At 45.1% G+C, this 23188-nt stretch overlaps 1 protein-coding gene across 1 annotated transcript in view; it reads right to left on the bottom strand.

The window, feature by feature from the left end:
- PLXNA4 (plexin A4) overlaps positions 1-23188 on the bottom strand; it is a 488098-nt gene that overhangs the window by 89164 nt on the left and 375746 nt on the right. Inside the window, exons 9-10 of the mRNA XM_069860812.1 lie at positions 22314-22428; positions 6340-6540 (exon numbers count right to left, since the gene is read on the bottom strand). Of these exons, the coding sequence (XP_069716913.1) occupies positions 6340-6540; positions 22314-22428 (316 nt within the window). The remainder of the gene's footprint in view (positions 1-6339; positions 6541-22313; positions 22429-23188) is intronic.

Raw genomic sequence — 23188 nt, 5'->3', positions numbered from 1 at the left:
CTGGGATTTTAGATCTTACCCTTCTGCAGCACTGGGGGCAAACACATATTAGACTTGTTAACTCAGCAGAATTCATCCAGAACTGGAAAAGGATGTGAGGGAGTAAACAACAGGATCCCCATGCAAGACCTCCAAGGATAAAGCCAGCTTGGGGCTGGAATGAGGATGCTCCCCATACCTGTCCATCTCAGACACCTGGTGGGCTGCACAGCAGCGAAACAGAGCAATTTGCAAAGTAACAGCGAGTAAATGCTCCGTCCTCTTCAGACCACAGGAGCTGCTAACTCATTCTGACCCCTGTTCAAAGCCCACTGAACTCAATAGGAGTCTTTCAAAAGGATTCACTCAGCTGTAACAATAACATGGAAATATGTTTCAGAGAAGGAAAAAAGAACAGAGTATCGATCTCCAGGGCTAACAGCAGAGCTTCCTGGATACTCCCACTAAGAGCGTTCATAACGTTGGGGCTTGTATGTATAGATTGCCTTAAACAACTTTCTCCAAAACAGGAAAAACTGCTGAAAAGATGTAAATCTGACCTCTAAATCTGCCAAAGGTGGATTCCCACCATGCAAATCAAATCAGAGCAGAAAATTACAGGCAATTTAGAGGCCCAAACTGAGAAAAAGAGGCTGCCATTCCAGAAAGGCAGACTGGCTTTCATCAGAAATGCCAAAAAGCTGCTAGAAGGAGCTGTTGTAATTCACAGGAACAGCGCAGTGTGTTCTGAACTCCCAGGTACCAGCTCGTTGTCTGTTAAACTCTCAATTCACATCAAATAATATTGCAACATGGGCTGCACTCAGCACATCACTTGGCCATTTTGCTATGTTCTTAGTGGTTTAACATATTGTATGCAGCCCACTATAAACATGTTGGTTGTCTACTGGATGTTCACTATCTCAGGCCAAAAGGATAGCTACAAAACCGCAGCTATTTCTTCTGCAACTGCTATGCGAACATTAGCTGCCATTGTGGAAGGACACTTTGCATTTCAGATATCTGCAAATTTCCTGTTCCTCTGGGCATCCCCAGACTACAGGCATCCTGTACTAGAGGAACTCAGCTTCACAGACCTCTGAGTTGTGCAGTTTGTGAAAATTCATAGCCATACTTGACCTCTTGCTGCATCCAGCTGGGATGCTGTATCACTGGGTAAAGCCTTTTGGCATTTTGGCTTGGGTACACACAGGAAAATAAAGCAAAAGTGATTGCATGATGTTTCCCCCTTGTACTTCAAGCGTGACCAAAAGTGGGGAAATATCTGCAGACAAGCAGCATTTTAGTAGTATTTTAGTGTTAGTCTGTTTTTCCTGACAGCACGAAAAACAACTCCTGTGATTAGAGCTTGAGTATGGGGATTGATCCCTGCATTTGGCTCTGCCACCAACTCCTTGTACAATCCTGTGCAAATCATTTAATTCCTCTTTGCATCAATTTTCCAGCCACAAAAACCTTCTTGCTCACAGCTATCCCATCTCCTTGGACTGTTTGATTCCCAGGCCTTGGACTGAATTTTCATGGCTGAGTATTACCTGTGATAGCAAAACCCACATCATAATAGGGGATTCTCTGTGATATTTGAATGAAGATAAATAATAACAATGCATCATAATACGTACATCTCTCAGCCCTGTTCTTGTCTTCCTTTGGCCAGTGTGTTTTCCCATGGTTTCTGTGAACAGCTCCTCATTTTTCCCAGCTCTGTTTTCTTTTTTATCACTCTCTCCATTGTGTGAGCCACACCACAGAGTCAAACGCCACTGAGATCTTTTGCTTAAGTGCAATAATGTGATGAATATCACATATTTGCTTTTCCTAGGTCTAAATTACACAGCACTTTCAGCTGTACCACCTCAGATATCACGAACCATGGACCTCTGAAGGGTTGGAGGCAAATTATCAGCAGGGATTTTGCTGCTATAAATCAGGGTGTGCTCCTTGTGCATGCTGAGACCAGGTAGTGGGCAGGCTCACAAAAAAAAAAAATAAAAATTGGGCTTAGTCATTGAAGGAGGGAATGACAATGATCATGGCATGGCCAGGTGGTCATCTCTCATGCACCTCCCTATTCCTCATGCTGAAGGTTGCTAATCACACAATCACTAAGTTGGAAAAGACCTCCAGGACTGAGTCCAACCATTGCTATCTGCCACTAAGCCATGCCCCTCAGCACCTCATCCACCCATCTTTTAAACACCTCCAGGGATGGTGACTCAACCACCTCCCTGGGCAGCCTGTTCCACTGCCCAATGACCCTTTCTGTGAAATTTTTTTTTCTGATGTCCAGACTGAACCTCCCCTGACGGAGTTTGAGGCCACTGCCCCTTGTCCTGTCCCCTGTCACTTGGGAGAAGAGGCCAGCACCCTCCTCTCTACAATCTCCTTTCAGGTAGTTATAGAGAGCAATGAGGTCTCCCCTCAGCCTCCTCTTCTCCAGGCTAAACAACTCCAGTTCCCTCAGCCACTCCTCGTAAGACTTGGTTTTTAGCTCCTTCACCAGCTTTGTTGCTCTTCTCTGGACTCGCTCCGCAGCCTCAACATCCTTCTTGTGGGGAGGGGCCCAGAACTGAACACAATATTCGAGCTGCAGTCTCACCATTGCCGAGTCCAGGGGCAGAATAACCTCCCTGGACCTGCTGGCCACACCACTTCTGATCCAAGCCAAGATGCTATTGGCCTTCTTGGCCACCTGGGCACACTACTGGCTCATGTTCAGTTGCTGTCTATCAACACCCCAGGTCCCTCTCCTCCAGGCAGCTCTCTAGCCACTCTTCCCCTAGTCTGTAGCACTGCATAGGGTTGTTGTGCCCCAAGTGCAGGACTCAGCATTTGGCCTCGTTCAACCTCATTGGGCTCACTGTAAATGCTGGGGATACCACTGCTTCCCACTGGGGAGATTGGTCTCTGCCTTAATAGATCAAGCAATTTCAGTCATTTCTACTGATGTTTTTACTTACTTATTTATATGCCTCCATAGCTCTCCTCCTTTTTATTTCCTCCCATCACTCTTTGTCCAGGCTGTTGGCAGAGCTAGAGTAAGTGCAATAAGGAATGGCAGGCAGGGTCTCTCTGAGTGATAATTGCATGCCTTGGGTGGTGTGATAGAGGACAAAGCCCAGAGCTGAGAGTCTCAAACCACTTGACAAGAGTAATAATTGTCCCGAAGCATGCTGCCTGTAGTGACTTATTACTGTTATCAAATGAAATATCTCCAGGAAAGACAGGGAGAGACAGAACTAGCTATTGACTGGAGCAAGCACCTAGGCACCATTGGTGGTGGATATGACATTACTGACAGACCACCAGGTAGGCTGGTCCCACCTGGGTGTCCTTATACCATCTCTTAGCTGAAGTTGGAGCCACTTAGAAAAGCACCTGCTTAAGATGGTTCTGATCTCAGCTACTGTGGGATAAATCCTAATGGACCAGGCAGTGGAAAGCAAGAGTTAAGGCTTTTTCCTGATGCGATTCTGTGTGAAAACATGAAAACACCTGCATTTTGCAGAAGTTATTCTGCCAGAGCTGAATTTGAGCTTGTCGGTGCAGAGTGTATGATGGGAGGGGGTAGATCTTGAGGCTTACAAAGGCAAATAAGCCAAGAATGATTGCTTAGTCTAGCATGCATCACCAACAGAAAGATCTGCTGGCAGGATAGCATCCCTTCAGGGACACACCATCACAACACATCCTCCCACCCTCCTTTGGACCTTCTCCAAGCCTGCAATGCAGGTGCTACATTCAGTCTCTCATCCAGCAACTCTGCTGAGTAAAAAAGCTCTGCCGAAGGGAGCTGATTCAATTTGCAAACAAGCTCATATGGCTGTTTCCAAGGCCAGATGACCCTTAGAGCAGAGGCTCATTGTATTGCAGTGGCTCCAGACTGAATGCTAATTCTGGCAGGGAAGGAAATAATCATGATGGAGACATATCTACAGCACTCCTTACCTGTTGTCTGTGCCCTCTGCCACCTGCTTAAACAGAGCCAGGGCTTCTCTGTTCCCTTTTTGTATCTGTGTGGATGTTTCATTCTTTTGTCTGTCTCTCCCTTCCACATTTCTTTCTCTGAGTGTCTGGCAGATTCAGAGCAACAATGAAATAATATTTCTCAGGAAAAAAAAAAAAAGAACTCAAACCAGAGAGTGGAAATACATTCAAAAGAAAAGAGAAGAAAAGTGAAGAGAAGAAAATGAAAGAGAAGGAAAAAGAAGGAAAGGGAGAGAGGAGGCAGGAAACAGGATAGGAAAGAGTTGAATTTATTCCAAAATAAGCCTCCCTCCCTGGAGAAGAAAGAGGTTCACCTGAGCCACCACTAAATATGGGACAGGCATCCTGCAGACACCACACAGCAGCAAGGTCACAGAGTGTCTTGGAATTAGCCTGAAACTCAGCCCTGCCACCCTGTCCAGCTCAGGAGTAGCCTTGAGTGTTCTGGCATCAAAATAAGTATTAAAATCAATCTGGTGCTGTCACAGGTGTCCCATAAGAAGATTCATTGAAACCACTTCTGTGGTCCTAGACACTAGCAACTTCTTTCAGCGTGCACCAGGCTCATTAAGTGGATACCACAAACTGAGGTGCTGAGACAGACCCTCTAGGACTGCTAAGGCTGTCACTCAGCCCAGCTGTGCTTAGAATTATCCTGGGATGATTCATGTTGATGTCTATGTGTGCCACAGAATTTGTGGCTGATATCTCCCTTACTCTAAGGTGTTTTGGACAGCTATGTAGACTCTGTCCATGTCCCTGCAATATCATTTTAGCCACAGGCTTTCACTATTGTAAAAGGAAACAAGTTGTCTTTAAAAACAAGTACAATGCCTTCGTAATTTCTCCAGCCATCCATTTCTGTGAAATCTCTAATCTGGATGCTCACAGGCCACTAGCCAGTAATGACAAACAGAGAGAGGGAGCGGGGGACAGAGAAAGAAATATGAGAATGTCACTGGGAAGTTGCTTGTTTGCAACATATTGTAAAATGTGTGAGCTGCATATAATTTCAGCACACTGCTTAATGCGGCAGAATATGTTGTGACGGATTTCTACAAGCGCTGCCCGACATGGAGTGGCAGAGCTGCAGTGAAGTGGCTAAAGCCTGTAATTAGCTCTTTGACTAATAAATCATCTTGTAGTAACAGCAATGAAAAAATACTCAAATGTGTGTGTGGGAGATGTGAATCTCCTGGAGAAACCTCTGGAGAAACAGTGTAAGAGACCACCATCAGACATATGTTAGAGAACAAATCTTATGAGGTGCAGCTGAGGGAACTAGGGTTGTTTAATCTAGAGAAGAGAAGGCTGAGGGGAGACCTTATCACTGTCTACAGCTCCCCGAAAGGAGGCTGTAGAGAGGTGGGTGTTGGTCTCTTTTCCCAAGAGACAGGTGATAAGATGAGAGGAAATTTCCTCAAGTTGCACCAGGGCAGGCTCAGATTGGACATTCTGAAAAATTTCTTAACCAAAAGGGTTCTTAAGCACTGGCAGAGGCTGCCCAGGGAGGTGGTTGAGTCACCGTCCCTGGTAGTATTTAAGAGATGGGTAGATATTTAAGAGATGGGTAGATAAGCTTAGGGATATGATTTAGTAGTGGGCAGGTATGGTTGGACTTCATGATCTCAAAGGTGTTTTCCAACCTAGTGATTCTATGATTCTATGATTCTGTATGCATGGCTCCTGGCAAACACCAGTGTTTAGCCCCAGGACTAGCACTGAGGTGCTGACAACACCACCATGACTCACAAAGGCTTCCTAGGAGAGGGGTTAATTGTTCTGCTCTGCAGATGGGTAAAGGAGGTGGGCAGAGGCAAAGCAACTAACCAAAGGTCATGCAATGAGTCAGTGGCTGGTTTGACTCAAGTCTTCGGTATTTCACTCTTCTTTTGACCCATTAAATTCTGGCATCTGTCAGACTGTTTAGGTGGGGTTTTATATGTCTTATCACCAAAACCCCACATAATAAACTGAACTCTCAGAGTTGACATGAACACTTGAAACTTTGAAAACCCTTCTGAGCACCCACAAGGATGTGGCGCTGTGAGGATGTGGGCAGATTAAGCTGATGATAATGACTATGTGTCATGGCTGAGGTGCTCCAGCTTGGCCAAACCATGGGATTCAAGGGCAGATGCAACGATTGTGTCGTGACACCAGCCAGCCCAAAGAGCAAAAAGGGCAGTTTGCAAGCTGCCAATCAGCCTTTCCTTTGCTGTGGCTGCAATCAGGTAGGCAATAAGGTAAGAAAGGGCACAACACAACCCATATCCCATTAGGATAGTGTTGTAGGCAATCCTGGTCCTCCCTGGCCCCTCCACCTCTACCGAGCATGCAGGGCTTACTCACCGAAGTGTTCTGGCACTGCACACTGGAGCTGTTGAACCTCAAGGCAGGCACACGCTGCTCATTGCCCTGGATGTTCAAGATGCATTCGTAGCCTCGCTGGCCCGACTGTGGTTGGGGCAGGTTCTTGGCCTTCAGCGTGATTGGTTTGATCACTTCCACCGGTACCAGGATCTTCTCTGCCTGGAGGAGTTGGGGACAGTCCTAAGGAGATAGAATACAATGCGCCAAGTCAGCACATGGGTTTTCCAGCCCCACGTGGAGTCCTCTGATGCTTCTCAACCTTCTCACTTCATGCTTCACTTCAACTGATTACAAAGCCTTTGCATCTCCCTGGGCCTCAGCCTATTACAAGGCTATTCAAGAAGCATTACTGGGAAGGCTCAGATAAACAGGTGAGGAAGGAAGGATTTCTTTTCCAGACCATCCTTTCCTATCTCCCTTGTTCACACTACAGACTTTCAACTTTTCAGACCTAAGGAAGCTACCTCTGGTGCCTTTTAATACCTGCCCTGTTAATCAGGTAGTGGGAAAGCAATCGTGTCCCTTCCTGGGACTTAGCCCAGTTGCAATGACATGACATGAAAAGTGAATAAAGTGTAATTCCTTGCCTTCCCAACAGCCAACACACCAGTGTACAAAAGGCACAGCTCCAGCTAGCTCCAGCAAGACACTTTGTAAGCTACAGAGACTGGGTTGTTAAAAAGAGTTTGTTTTGACTTAGAATGGAACAGAATATTTATTACAAATGGAACCAGCTCCCAAGAAACAACTGTTACACAGCATGTGGAGATCCCTTGGAAAGGTTTGCCACCATTTCACAAAAAAGGAGCAATGCTAAGTGTATGTTGCAAATCCAGTGCCTCTTGGTGGGTCCCTCACACAGGTAGAGGTCTGGATGCCCGAAGCTGTGATGTAGAAGGCTATATTCTCTTTAACTTCCATGGCTTTAGTTAGAGTGGCAACGCACTGCTTCTTCATAGTACAATTAGGCAAATGCAAGCTGTCAAATTCATGTATTCTAGGAAGCTATCAACTCTTTAGGAAATTACTGCAGCGTTCTCCTGGCTAATCCAAGGGAGTTTGACATAAAATGGGATTCCTTAAAAAAAAAAAACCATTACAACAGGCTACGAAACATAAGCATGCCATATGCACAGACCATGCTGTCTTCATCATTTGCGAGGGGCTGGCTATCTCCTCTTCTAAGACTTCTCAACAACTATATGCTAAGAGAAAGTCTGTCCCCCTTTTATTTTTCCTTCTCTGTGCTGTATTTGGCATGCTGCCTGCCCTCTGTAGAGCACCATTGTTTCATGATGGTGCAGCCACGCTGTCCAGACCAGAGAGCAACACCATTTCAGTCTTTCCTGCCTAACATTAAAACCAGGTCCAATTGGTGCAAGCAGAGACTGGAATGAAACTTAATCTGTAGATGTGTGCAAGATATGGCAGGAGGAAAATGACTGATGTAGGGCTTGAAAGTAGGGGTTGAACGGCTCAAAAATGGAATTTATGGTTCATGAGACCCTGGGAGCTTATTAGAGCAGATGGTGGAAAAATCTTACTAAGGCAAATATCTTAGAAAGATAAGGAAAAGGATTAGGCGTGTAACATAGAATCATAGAATCATAGAATCATAGAATAACCAGGTTGGAAGAGACCCACCGGATCATCGAGTCCAACCATTCCTATCAAACACTAAACCATCTGCAGTTACATCAGCCAGGAATAGAATTACAAGAGCCATCAATTGTCACACTGTGGGTATGACCTGATCCATGGCCAGAGGCAGGAACAAAAACCAGTAACCACCTAGCGTGTTACTCCTGTGAAGTCCAGAAGCCTTCTTTGGTCCCCAGTGAAGGTCTGTGTGTCCCAGAAGGGACACCAGACTGAAGAGCCCCCTGGGGCAACCTGATTTTTCATGTGCACTTATAGGGTGATGCTAACACCGCAAGTACCGGACAGATGCTGGTGGACTTCAATTTGCTTTGCCCCAGCTACCACCAGAACTAGGACAGCCGTGGACACAGTCACTAGAGCTGGATGGAGGTGAAACATCTTGGGTCTGGTGCCATTTTATCTGCTTTAATCTGTCACATGGCCTAGCTTAACATGTGCTATCAAGGACTGAGGCATAACAGGCCATCACATTAACCTATCTGGATGTTGTAAGGATTGTAGGTGGCAAGTGCATGTGGCACTGCATTGCAATGACGACCTTTGCCACTCTGAATCTCTGCAGTCTTGGGGATTCTGGTGTTGAGCAGCATTTCAACATAGACAGCTGTGAGGAAGCTCCAGAAGGCTGACTATATGAGCAGTGGAAGTTGCCTTATGTCCCATCACACAAAAGAAACAGCCAGTGTGGAAAGAGGCTGTGTCTGACCACCAGAAGTACTTGAGGAGCTACAAACTGTTCCTACGCTCTCTGCTCTTGCTGTGTCCTGTCTCCAGGGAACTAGTAATGTTGAAACACAATGGTTAAAATGTCAGAGAAGTGTTTTTCTTGACAAAAGGGCAAGGCTTGACAGTCTAGAAGGTCTTCACAACCTCTACTCCAATGATCCTGCCCTATAAAGTCACATGTGTGTTAAGACTTACCTACAGGGTTAAGTAGCTGCTCAGAGTGAGAGAATGAGGCATGATCTAACCCTAGCTGTCGTAAACCTGTAAAAACCCAGAGGGAAGGAGGTGGTCTAGGCTATATTAAAACAAGAATGACAGCTTCCAGTTCTGATCAAACCAGTAGGTACTGTGTGTAGATACTGTTTGGGACTGCATGGCTTCAACACCTCCTAAATCTTCTCCTTCACCTTCCCAAGATATTCTGAGGCCTCTGAATCAGCTCCTTCTCTCTGTCTTGGTTTAAGGAAAGACCTTGGCAACATCTTCATTATTCATAGGAGTTGAGAGAGATGCATTGGCAGAATGAATCAGTAGGACAGGAGGATGGGAAAGCCCTATCTGCCACAGAGCAGCCGTTTCCCAAGAGTGGGCATTTTGCTTGATGTCTGTCAAACAGAAAAGCCTCTAAAGAGGGCTGGAGGATGAGGGTTGGAGATAGTCCACTATGTTACCTGCAGGCCAATCCCAGCTCTTCAGGCTGGTCTTTCTTGTCTAGCTTTATCCCTTCCCCCCCACTACTGGTGCTGTAACCTTTCCGATAACACTTGTTTCAAGTTCATTAACAAGCAATGATTGCAGCAGCCCCAAAACAGGATTCGTTTGCATATAAAAAGCTTTGCAGTACTGTGAGGAAGTTCATTATAGATAATTGAAGAGGCAAGCGCCATAAAGAGGAAATCCTCCCAATGTGGCTTTATCTGATTGACCTAATGTTCTTTCTAATTGAAACAGGGGGGGAAAGGCAATTTCATTGGATGATGTACTGCATAAAACCTCAGAGCTTGGACTAGGCTCTGGGTTTGAATTCAAACATAGTAATCATTTTGCAGCCTGTGTCAAATTTGGGTGGCTGGTCAGGTTTGTATTTTTGAGAGCAAAACATCAAACTGCTCAGAGTTGACTCTGCAGCAGGATCCAAGAACAAAGGTCCTTAAAAGAGTTGTTCTGGGCACTTTCTAGTGGAGGCAGTTTCTCTTCACCCTTCCTATGCAGTAGACACCACATAGGTTGGAAAAGAACAGATTTCACATGATGTAGGGGAAACAAAAACATTCATTGCCACCAACTGTACCAAGGAAAGGCACAATCCCATCCCTTTTGTCTTATAATAAATTAAGCCTTTGCCCCAACTCTAAAGGGAGCTGGTTCAGATTCCAGAAGAGCTAAAATCCAGTTTAATCTGTACCAGGGCAACACATTTGAAAGCGGACGCTTGTTAATTCATTTTGTATGTGTAGCTTAATTCTATTCCTTAAATGCTTTCAAATGAGTCAATCTGTTTAAAATAATATCCTCTACTCTTGCCAATTATTCGTATCAGCAGTGATGCACACCTCAAATCACCAAATTTTGCCAGTTATCAAGTCAGAGAGCTTTTGCAGTGAAAGCACTGCATAAAATGGGCTGCACTCATTGGGTCGATTGTAGTTTAATTTTCTTTATTTATAACTCCTCAAAGAATGCCTGCAAAACGTGTTTTGCTACAGCCTGCAGAAATAATGAAGTCTCAGAAATATGAGAACCTTTTCTTCTCCTTTTTTTTCGCATATGTGTTATGGCTCTCATCATGGCTATACTTGCGTGAGTCCCTGCTGACGGTCATCATGAGAATTCTGTTAAAGAGGGTGATGACACCTCTCTGAGGCTACATGGTCTTAGCCCTGAACTAATTAATTTGATTCTTTTACGATGCTTCATACATATATAGTTATGATTTCACGGGGATTTCTCCACACAGTTTTCCAGTATAAGCTGGAGACTGACCAGATACTCTGAGTTATCACCCTCTCCTAGAGATGAAGCCTGTAGGCATCTTTCACAGTCTTGTGATATTGTGTGGGTTTTCTTCTAACCTTATTCTACACAGTTTCTCTCTCTGTTACTGATGAGCCCAAGTCTCATCAAAACATTTTCCATTTTCCAAAGGAAAATGGGTCTAATCTATTTTGATCTACTTATGCCAGGGGAGATTTAAATTGGATATTAGGAGAATTTTCTTTACTGAAAGAGTGGTGAAGCACTGGAAGAGGCTGCCCAGGGAAGTGATGGAATCATCATCCCTTGAAATGTTCAAAAAACACATAGATGTGGTGCCTTGGGACATGGTTTAGTAGATTGCTGCCTAGAAAATGCCAAGTTGCTGTTTTCCTGCTTTTTGTATCACTGCCTAGAATATGGTGCCTAAACTTGTTTCTCACACCTCAGCACAGTCACCCAAGATCACGGCTGGGACACCACCCGAGCGAAATCAGATGCTTGTTTAGCAGCTACCCTGTACTGCTGCAAACAGAGGGATTCAGGGTCTGGGGATGACAAGCTGGTTCTTTCAATGAATCACATTTGAATACTTGCACAACTTCCAAGCTCTGGGATAATCTGGAGACCAAAGCAGCAAGGAGCTTGGCATTCCCAGCGCAGGAGGGGAAGGGGTGAGTTACAGTCCACGTTGTGTTTACATTATTACACCACTAATTCTTAGCATCATAAAAATTATATTTAAAATTTACACTAGCAGTACCAGGGAATGTTATTAGGTTATAAAGTGGAATCAGGTCAATGCTTTGTAGGCAGGATTCCAAGCTCTATAAATTTCTGGATATACTTCCCCCAAATTTACATTGGCACTAGCAGTAATCAAACCAGCTACAAAAAAGCTCACCTGGTCAAAGAATTTTTTAATGCACCATATATTTTATCTGCACTTCTTAAGTTTACAATGTTGTTATTTTGATTGATGGTGTGCTTATTTATTGGCACAGCAAAAGTAATAATACATGAAGAAAATGCTCAGAACCTTTAAGGCAGCTGATGAGGAGAAAGCAACAGGATTTATGGAAAGTGTAAACACCTAAAGAAACAAAAAAGGAATAATTGAGTCCTTGCATCGCTGTCATTTCTGGCAGCTCCTTTCTAGTTGAGACTCTTCCATGCACTCAGGAGCAAATACCAGCTCTCTTTTGTCAGATATTTCAAGTGATTATGGTGCCAAGGAAATGGTAGCTGGCCTGATGATGCTCAGCCTATGGTAGAGTTTTGGCCCTATTTAAGCTCTGTGCACTGTAGCAGACCCACACTTTAATGGTGGTTTGCACAGATTAGTGTACAGATATCACTGCTGGAGGAAGGGAGACCAACAGATCAATAAAAGATCATTAACTGAGCCCCGATGGCCTCTTGGGTCCCTGGCTTCAGTCTTGTGAAAGCCAGAGCCATGAGTGATGCTGATCATGAGAGAGTAAGTACTTGAAAGGGAGAAGTTAAATGAAGATAATTAACGTCCTCTTACATGGCTCACTGCTGAATCCTGTTGATTGGGAGCAAAATGACTCCCTCAAGGCCACACAGGCAGTGCTGGAAAATGACCCAGGTCTGTTGAAAGCTTGATCCCAACCTAGGACTGTTCTGCCTTTGAAGTCACTCCACAGATCTCTGCTGATCAACATTAATGATTTTACCCTCCTTTAATTCTTTATTAATAGAGTCTTTCTCAGCTGGTCCATTATTTCAAAAGGATCAAGGTCAGGTTGCCATAATTATCCAAGCACCACATTTATTCTTTTTAAATAGAGACACAACATTAGCTTTCTTTCAGCCCTGACACACTCTCAGAAGAAGAAGTAATGATCCAGAGAACAGGAGCCTTCTGGTCACTGGATGAAGGGAGTGGACTAGTGACAAAAAAAAGGAGGATGACTGTGTCATTAGGTATATCTCCTCAAAGGAGCAGGGGTACTGGAGACAAGCAAGCAGTCTCAATTCTGGTGTTTCCCAAGTAAATGCCTGGTTTTGAAACTGTAAGAAATATGGATATGAGCATGGAGGAAAATGGTGTGCATGCAAGAGATGAGATAACTATGTATTAGTTGTCCAAAGTCCGTCACTTGTTAAAGGAAAACCCTGGTTAAACAAGACAGCCCTTCAGAATAAAACGATGAGTAAAACCATATTGTGCAAAGCCATGGAAAGCATGGGACAAAGCACAGGCGGCTTATAAAACAATAATGAGTTTCTTCTTTAATTATTACTATATAAATCTACATCCTCTGACTAGCCAGCATTTTGTCCTTCTGTAAGGACTTTCATCTGAAGCTGACAAGACCTTTCATGTATGCCGAAGTACTGTACATCTATGCATGGCACCCTAGCAGCTCAATGAAGCTGCAGATTTTGAGCATTGTGATAATATCCCTTACTGCTCATCCAGGTAGCTATCAGTGAACTGTGTAACAAAGCCAAGTTTCCTATCCATCAGTGCCAACAAATGGGTTTTGTATGTGAAAGCGGCATACTCCAATCAAGACTCCATCAGAATGGAGAGGGACTCTCATGATAAAATTATCACGTGGGAATTTCTGGTGTCTAATAAGGGTTTAGCACTTGATTTGTAAGAGAGGACCAAAAGTCTATTTCTCATTTAAAACTGCCCATTTTTACAGAGTTTGAGTGCTCTAGACTTTGGCCCAACCAGGCCAAGATTGGAAAATGTGTTCAGAAGTCAACAGAGGAGAGAGACCAGCAGATGGACCAGAGGTTGCACCCACAGGCCACGTTGATACAAACCCGCTTCCTTTGGAAACCAGGACAGAAGCCCAGAAAGCCGTAATACTTTGGCTTCCACAGTGGGAAGGTCAAGACCATGGCATCATGGCTTTCATCACCCTCCTCCTCATTGAGATCATGACAGCATAAGATAACATCCCAGGCAAAGCAAACGGATTCATGCTCAAAGACAAGGCAGGGAGGAGGGTTGGGGCTCAGACTTCTGTAGATCCCCTAAGCAGGGCAGAAGACACTACATTCCAGCTTCACCACTTATCTGCAGCTTCAACATCCAGAGAATGTTTCTCCTTGGCCAGGTCCCAAAAGCGTGCATGTCCCAAAGCAGTGAATGCAGCTGACGCTACAAATAGAATGTTCCTTCTTCAGAGACAGTTTATCACCCTGGACTAAGTCTGAATGGGGAATTGTATTTCCTTACTCCAACTTCAGGGTGCCATGCAGATCTTAGAAGTCCTTACAGATGTCCATATAGCTAGAAAAACCAGTAGCCAGTTGAGGCATTACAATGGCTAGGCTACCGAAACAACATAAGCTCTTCCTGATGTTATTTCAAGGGTGCTGTGTTGGTGGGGACAGATGAACTTTACCCTGTTGCATTGTAAGATCACTCTGACCTGCAAGATAAATGATCTTGCATTACAAAGATGAGCAGCCCAACTGTTATCAGTAACATTTAGGAGGCATGCAGTATTGAATGCTTCTTACATCTCCATTTAAACTCATGTCTAATGTCCCCAAGGTGCTCCTAGAAATCACATGAACAGGTCCTTGGTTAGTCACTCGCATCATGGCTTAAGAAGCCAAGCTCTAGGAAAACAACATGTATATTAAAGTAGGATGAACGGCTCACAGGGAGCCCTTTTTCCATCAATTCTCAGTTGCTGTTGTGATTTGGTTGGACGTCTCAGCAAGGGGAGAAATGATAGAGCTGCCCGTAACCAGGATAGATTTCCTGCAGATCTACCACCATAATAATCAGAAATTCTGATAAAATTTCCTGCAGAAATTGAACAAGTTACCAGCCTTTTCCCCTGCCAGCTGGATGACTGCAGGGCAGAAAGGCTCAGAGATGACAAAAGTTACCCAAAAATAACAGAAGAAGCCACTTCACACGCAGGCTTTCTATCTTTTTCTTCACCTCAGCGCAAATCAGTATGACTTGCAGACAACAGTGAATTATCTAATTTACTTGTACATGCTCAAAGACTTCTTAAAAACAGCCCCCAATGTGAGATCACAGCTCCAGATACTAAGTACTGTACAAGCACCTATTAACAGAAAGTACTTACCCAAATTAGAAGAGGGTGTGAGAGAAACAGAGGTACAGAAAGATGAATATGCCCAAACTAAATCAGAGCGAGAAACAGAACTCTCATCTGCTGAAATAAAACCCATGGACTCATATACCACCTGATGTTGCCTCTAAGCAGTATTTTCATGCTCCATGAACAAGGGGAAAGCTGTCCACCTGGCCTTCAATTTCTGTATTTAATTTCCTCTTATTATTATCTGAAGCGTCCGCTCTGAAGAGCATGTACCTAGTACAGGATGCACTTCCATTTCTTGGAAAGGGCTGTAACAGTGGATAAGGGCTAAAATGCCAAACCACAGAGTGGTCCAAATCATCAGCTATAGCCTCCTCCCACGTTGCCCCTGCCTCTCCCTGTACATGATGCCAACAAGGGTGAACTCCATCACATGTGCTTGGTAACGCTTTTATGAGCTAAATAGATGATAAACAATAAACCTCTGTGCTGCGTAAAAGCAGGTGAAATGTGTACATTACTATGCCAGAACCCACCTGCATGGGGTGGCTGCTGCTGCTGCAGTAGCTGTCTGTCTAGAGCTGCTCCTGATCCTCTCGCTTCTCTTGCTTGTCCTCCTGCCTGCTCACAGCACTTGAAGGCAGCAGGTTGCCTGCAGTTGCCATAGAAACTACACCTTGTACCCTCCTTTTAATGATAGACAGGTGCCAGCATATGCGAGTGGATGATCAACAAGCAGAGAAGAATTTGGTGCTCTGGTATTGGCCTCACTGCCAATAGAGTTCCCAAGAAATGAGAGAGACACTAATTTGAGCAGAGATGTTTTTTCTCTCCTCCCTGGGCAGATGCTTCCAGAAGCTACCTCTCTGTCTGGGTTAAGGAAGGTTGGAAACAAGAGCAGGAGGGAAACTAAGCAGTTACCACAGAAACAGCCGAAGATGCATCACCAAAGCTTTGCCCATGCAAGTGCAGAAGGATTTGACAATGGTCACCTGATGTTCCTGCATGTCCTCTACCCCTCCCCGCTGCATCCATCTAGGCATTTCAACTGGGGTGCATTCTAGGAGGAGGTCGTCACTGTGCATTCATTCTGTACCTTGCAAAATGGACAAACCAAGACTTTTGGAGGCCCTAAAAAACTCGTGTCCTTTTTTGAGACCCTGGGGCAAAGCCCTCCCTGAGCCAGACTGAGAGGCACTGGCACATGGGGAAGGGAGATGCTGAGTTTACTACAAAGTCTGTGATGAGGAAACATGGGAGAGGGAGAGGGAGAGGGAGAGGGAGAGGGAGAGGGGAAGAGAAGAGAAGAGAAGGAAGAGAAGAGAAGAGAAGAGAAGAGAAGAGAAGAGAAGAGAAGAGAAGAGAAGAGAAGAGAAGAGAAGAGAAGAGAAGAGAAGAGAAGAGAAGAGAAGAGAAGAGAAGAGAAGAGAAGAGAAGAAGAGAAGAGAAGAGAAGAGAAGAGAAGAGAAGAGAAGAGAAGAGAAGAGAAGAGAAGAGAAGAGAAGAGAAGAGAAGAGAAGAGAAGGCAGGCCCAAGGAGGAGAAACGGTTGGTCAGAGCTAAATTAGTGCACTACACGGCAGAGGCCACTGGTCCAGCTCTTCGTTCTGCATAACACCTTATGGTGTTATGCATAACATCTTATGCATAACATCTTATGGCCTCAAGCTCCGACAGGGAGGTTTAGGCTAGACGTTAGGAAAAAATTCTTTACAGAAAGGGTCATTGGGCACTGGAACAGGCTGCCCAGGGAGGTGGTTGAGTCACCTTCCCTGGAGGTGTTTAAGGCACGGGTGGACGAGGTGCTGAGGGATATGGTTTAGTGTTTGGTAGGAACGGTTGGACTCGGTGATCCGGTGGGTCTCTTCCAACCTGGTTATTCTGTGATTCTGTGATTCTGTGAACACACAAGCAAGCGGTGGGTGAAGCAGCACTCCTCTCTTTGGCAGCTGCTCACCAGCATGTTGCTCACACTGCTTTTGAAAAATTAATATTTGAAGCAGTTGTTTCTTTTATGTGGGCTTTACAGTCATTAGCACGTATAACTCAACATAAAACACTTTGGTGCGAGATCTTTTCTTCTGTTCTCTTTTTAGGCAGCAGATGAAAATCCTTTTAATAAAAATCTTGTTTGGGGGAGGAAGAAAAACACACGCACACGTAAATCGGCTGAGCAGGGAAAGATGAAAACCTCCTTTAAGGTAATTAAATGATTATGTATCTTTTAAACCCAGTGGATAACAGATTTTTTATCTACGTTTTCTTTTGGCTTTTGCCATATTTTTTTCTCCTCCCTTTCCGCCACATAAAGCTAAAATCCTTGCAAGGCCTGGAACAAGATAGTGTTCATCTTAGAGAAGAAGGCACAAAAGAAGACATAATCCTTTATCCCATCGGCTCAAGTAGGCTACCCCATCCTCGTACAGATGTCTGTGAAACACTGACATGACCACTACCCCTCTGGATAAGAGCAGGTCTGAATAAGACAAGACAGACGATGCAATCGGATGTATTGGGTAACAGATACCAGGAGGCAAGTGCTGTTTGTGCAGCTTCTATCACAGTGGACATACTCAGATCAGTTGTTTTACTCCTCCACGCCTCAGTTTCCTTCCACTACTTGTTGACTGCCTTGCCTATTGGTGGAACAAAATGACTGAGCTCTCTTATTTGGTGATTGTGTCAAGTAAGTAAGGGTTGATTTCACAGACAGTGTTCATCTGCAATGCAATGCTTTGCAATGCGATGCTAAGCCTGCACTATGACTTTAGCTACAGTCAGAAACATCAAAAGCAAAGGCAGGACAGCTAAGGAAAAAAAAAGGAAACTTGCCTTGCTTCCCTCTATCTTTGAGACTCTTTCTCCCCAGTTCTGCCATCATTTCAGGGAAAAAATCCAATCCACTTCAGTATTAAAAGTTCTTTCTTTTTCCTCATTCTTTCCCTTCCTTCCCTCAATAGAATAATATCAGCTCCCCTTTATAAAGCAAGAAGTTACTCAGTATATTTCAAGCTAGTGGACTTGTCTTTCAAAAACCTGCTATAAAGGGAAATTATACGCCAAGGTGAAATATTTCTGCTGCAAATCATCCAGAGACATTGTCAACCCTATTTGATTGAGCTCAGTGCCATAATCATAAATACTCATGCTTTATAATCATGCTGGAGTTCTTCACCAGGAGCAAACAACGGCTTCCCCAAGGCTCCCAAACTAGTTGATTCAGCTCTGTTATGGGCAGAGCTGATTCACGAAGCACTTGACAGGCAACAAGTAAGAAAGTCGTGCCTCTTTGTTGACAGTGAGGAACATGCATTTTCTGTCCTTCCTCCATCTCTGGTTTAATTTTATCAAGCAGCAGTAGGGCAGCTGATCACAGTTATCCACTGTGTAATTCGAAGGTCCCTCAGGACGGTAGATCACAGGATGTACAGAGAGAAATAGCATTTTGTCTTCTGGACAGCATGGGGCATGGTCAAAGCCTTTCTGCTGTCCCATTGGATCAGTCTCAGATTCATACTAGAGGTAAGGAAAAAAACAGGATCCTCTCAGAGCACATGAAGACGACTTGAAAGCAAGACAGGTAAATGCATTAGAATCCAGAAACTTGTTAAATGTGCTAAGGAAAAATGATAGAATCAGAACTACATAAGGACACAAGCCTTCTTTCAAATTATTCTGGGCTGGTCCAGGGGTGATGAGTATCAGCCCAATTGGTTCCTTTGCAGCCCAGGCCACCTGAAGAGTGGAAAGCCTCTTTCCACATGATGGCAAGATCCTGTACAGGCAAAGAGAGGAAAAAAATATAAAATAGATGGAGGTGGATGTATCTGCAAGAGAGGTGAAAGCCATAGTGTGGGGAGGGGAGCAGGCTAGACATGCCAGCATGGTGATTACAGAGTGAAGGAGTTTCTGGCATCGGTCCATTAGACAGAGTAACACCAATATTTGTTTGCTTGGCAAGGAGTCTCTTGGTGCAATTAGACCATATGATTCTGGAAGCTGGCCATGCTAATCTGCTCAGCAGACTCATGGAAGGACTGCAAATGGGATGGTCCATCCATCCTGCGCTGGTAGTACAGTTTCCCCTTTCTTGAGGACCTACTGATTTAGCAGGTACCAATGTCTGGATAGTAGCAAACACCTTCCTTCCTCATCCTCCTACAGTCCAAGTGCTTGTAGAAGAATGGATCAAAAGGAACATTTCAGGATGAGATGAAAGGTCAGTAAAAACAGGCCCACTCAAGGTAATGGTGTGTTTTGAGCACTACTGAAGATAACATTGGGAGTGCTGGAAATGGACCTCAGTCCTGTCAATCTTTTGGGTCACCAGGTATGGGGTGGAAGTCTGGATGGGCAATGAAGAGCCATGCTTGGCTTCGAGATATCAGATGGCATCTATTGTTCAAAGAACCCACTCAATCAATAGACAAGAGTACAGGATAGAAAAGGAAAGAATTAAAGGTGGAAGTAAAAAATAGACAGTGAAAATTTCTGTGAGAGAGATGAGTCAGTGAGAAGATGGCTTCTCAAGAGAAGCGTGGGAGTTATGCACAGTATTTGTTCAAAGTGCCATTTGACAAAACTTTTATGGCCACAGGGTGAATGTAAATCTGTGTTTGTCAGAATGCACTTGTAATGCCATCCTTCCCCAGCTTTACTGTCCTTGAGGGCCAGGGCCACAAACACACTGACAGCAATGAGAAGGACCTTGAAGCTACAGAGCATTTCTCACATTGCCAGGCAGAAAGCTCCTCTGAAAGTTTTGGGTTTTGCAAGACGATTATTCTTGAAGATACTGTCCAATTGTTCAAGTGCTGAGAAATGTTTCCTCCATGCAGCAGACAGCAAAAACAGCTCCTGAGCTGAGCAGCTGACTGCCAAGTGTTGTCTCTCATTGGAAAGAGGTTTCTTCCCAGAGATTATTTTTGCTGCAGAAGCCAAGAGGGCTGCAGCCCTCATTAGCAATGACCACTGTAACGTACATGTGACACATGATGCTATCATTGCCTTGTAGATCAATAGCTGTCTTCTAAGGTCAGGTTTTTGTGTCTCTGCTGCCATGCAAATTGCACAGAGCAGCTTTGCAAAATCAGAGAGGAATATTTGAAGCTCAGCAGGAAACCCCCTGTTTAAAGGGGATAGAAGTGAGAAAGAGCAGTCTCTACTGACAGAAAAAAACCCCGAGATCGGAACTATCTTCTAGTCAGCAGATGATACCTTTAAGAAAGAAACCTAGTGAGAGGTGATAAAGCAGTGATGGAAAAGGCATGCTAAAATAGGCAGATCTGGAGAGGACAGTAAGTCAACTGCTTCCTCCGGCATTCTGCAGATCAAGATCTTGGCAGAGTTAAAGACCAGGCCAGGACCTGTGCCATCTGCAGTCCCTTTCCTCAGGAATTACAGTGCCACAGAGTTTCGCGTGAACTCCTTTCTGATGGGAGCAAGTGTTACAAATATCGGGGATGCAAAAGGGGTTGAGGGATGGGAAGATCCACTGGTATTTGTAGGTTCTTACTTTGGGCAGAGGACTGAAGAAAAGAAGAGATGAGAGCTGGGAAGGAAAGTGCTGTGCTTGGCATAAAAGACACGCTGGAGAAATCTGCCAGAGGTGACATGGCATAGCAGGACGCTGAAACAAAGTGCCCCAAGGAATGCCACCTGAGCAAGAGGTCGAGGTACCTCCAGTTCCTCATCTGGAGATCAGAGACCTCTGACCAATAGGACCAGCTAAACCCTGCCAAGAGTTTATGTGAGTCTGGCTGGTCAGGGTAGCCTACCAGAAGGGCTGAACCCTGGGCTGTCTTCCTGCTCCACTTCACCACCCATCAGAGACTGTCAAGTTCTCCAGACCCTCAGTAAGTTTTCCAGCAGGTTTACAGCAAACACTAAATCCTGGTAGATGAAGAATTGGCAGCCTCCCTGCTCATGAATATTTATGGCCTGTCCCAATGCCACAGCAGTTCAGTATGTCTCCTCCAGGACATCTCAACCAGCACATATAGAAGGGGCGGGAGGGAACAGGGGATGCCATAGGAGTGTGAAGCCGCTACATGTGTGTTCTTTGGGACAGCAAACTGGCATGGGCTACGAGTAGGTGGGAGAACACATTAGAGACACACAACTCAGCAAGCAGCACAGGGTGCAGCAAGGATTTCATCCTCTGAATGCAACACGTGATACCTGAGACTTCAGCAGCTGCCTCTGTGCCCAGTGGTTCAACAGATATCAGAACTTTTAATGGATACTAGTCCCTTGGGCTGGGAAAACAATGAGCCATCTTAGGTCATTTACCAGACAGGCGAGGATGCTTTCAGACCATTTCTGACCAGGAAGTAATTAAGTGGCTTCCTATTTGTATTCTTCCAAGCTCCACTTGTCTGCAAGTGCTCGTTAGTTACAATACAAGCCAGACAGCCTTTGCAGCACAGCAGCCAGCTCTGTATTAAGCCCCAAGGTCCAGTTCAGCTCAGTGACTGGCAGTAAGGTATTCCTGGCCTCCTCTGGAGGCAGTTAGATGTACTAGTCATTAGGCACAGAATCATAGAATCATAGAATCACCAGGTTGGAAAAGACCCATCGGATAATCGAGTCCAACCATTCTTATCAATCACTAAACCATGTCCCTCAGCACCTCGTCCACCCGTCCCTTAAACACCTCCAGGGAAGGTGAATCAACCACCTCCCTGGGCAGCCTGTTCCAGTGCCCAATGACCCTTTCTGTGAAAAATTTTTTCCTAATGTCCAGCCTAAACCTCCCCTGGTGCAGCTTGAGGCAATTTCCTCACATTCTGTCCCCTGTCACTTGGGAGAAGAGGCCAGCACCCTCCTCTCCACAACCTCCTTTCAGGTAGTTGTAGAGAGCAATGAGGTCTCCCCTCAGCCTCCTCTTCTCCAGGCTAAACAACCCCAGCTCTCTCAGCTGCTCCTCATAAGGCCTGTTCTCCAGCCCCCTCACCAGCTTTGTTGCTCTTCTCTGGACTCTCTCCAGAGCCTCAACATCCTTCATGTGGGGAGGGGCCCAGAACTGACCCCAGGATTTGAGGAGCGGTCTCACCAGTGCTGAGTCCAGAGGGAGAATAACCTTCCTGGACCTGCTGGTCACTCAAGCCACTGAAGTGCTCAAAGCATGGCTGAAATCCACTGACACTGTGGACATCACTCTAAACCTTCCCCAGATCTCAGCAGCCTGGGGTATCTGCTTAGAGACGACCTCTTTCTTTTCTGGAGGAGGTGCATGCACAGTGTTTCCCATTCCTCCCAGTTCCTCGGTGGGAGGAATTCCATGGGAGTTTGCAGTTTTTTTTCAAGGTCATACACTCCTTTGTAGTGTATGGGAGAGAGAGGGAAGCTCCTTGGAGGTGCGGCAGACCAGAGAGGAGCTATCTGCAGAGGGAATGGTCAGGGGTACCTGGATGGTGAGCAGAAGAGGTGGAGGTGAAGAAAGCTTTCCTGGACTGTTGGTCTGGCAACATCAGCTCTCAGAAATCCACCTACACAGCAGATGCCCCACACCCCTACCTACCTCAGGCAGCTTGACTCGTCCCTCCTGGAAGGAGCAGGAGCTAGGGTCGTGAGTGCAGACGTGGCGGTACTTGCACCAGTGACACCGGTAAGGGCTCTCCACACATGACAGACACCTGGAGATAGAGAGAAAGAGTATTCGCTTGGCCAGGTTGATAGAGTTTCTCAGAGGGAAGTACATCCCAGCAAACATTGCTTTTGACATCACTAGCAGGACACAGGATTTACACAGTCTGAACATTATCATGTCTCAGGATGATGCTGGAGTTGCCAAGGCCTGAGCTGGTTGCCGTTGTGATTGCAAGTGTCTCATGTTAGCTAGATAATTTAGTTTTCTTTAATATAATCATAATATAGTGTAATAATAAACATTTGTTGTATCTTGATTGTCGTGTTACAGCTTTTAATCATAGTATCAGCATGATCTCTGCTTCATACATAAGGCACATTCCCCTTTTGGCCCATGAAAAGATCCTGAGTGCAACAAAAAGTAGAAGTTCAGGGGATAGGTAGAAGCTGTTACAGCCTCACTGTCTCTGCTCTGGACTGCACCAGTTCCATGGGAGATGTGAATGTATCATGGGAAAGTGGCCAAGGAGGAGTTGGTGGGTGGGTGATGCCCATGGAGGGCAGTTGCTGTGCACCAGCAGTCCCATCTGGCTAATCCTCCCACTCTCACACGTCATACAGAGGCCAAACACAAACTGGGATACACCAAGGTCAGAAATCCAACGATGAAGGAAGGAATTTTCTCTCTGTGTGTCCCACAAGCTTATTAGTCTGAGTTCTCTCAGGGTGATGCCGCTCCTGCAAATATCTTTATTCTTCTTTTCTTTCTCTCAGCAGAGATATAAAAACAATTGTAGCAGCTACCCA

This window comes from Phaenicophaeus curvirostris, chromosome 1 (genome assembly GCF_032191515.1).
Source record: "Phaenicophaeus curvirostris isolate KB17595 chromosome 1, BPBGC_Pcur_1.0, whole genome shotgun sequence".
Classification (NCBI taxonomy): Eukaryota; Metazoa; Chordata; class Aves; order Cuculiformes; family Cuculidae; genus Phaenicophaeus; species Phaenicophaeus curvirostris.
Note: the sequence above shows the minus strand (reverse complement) of the source record. Positions and strands in the feature narration are given on the sequence as shown.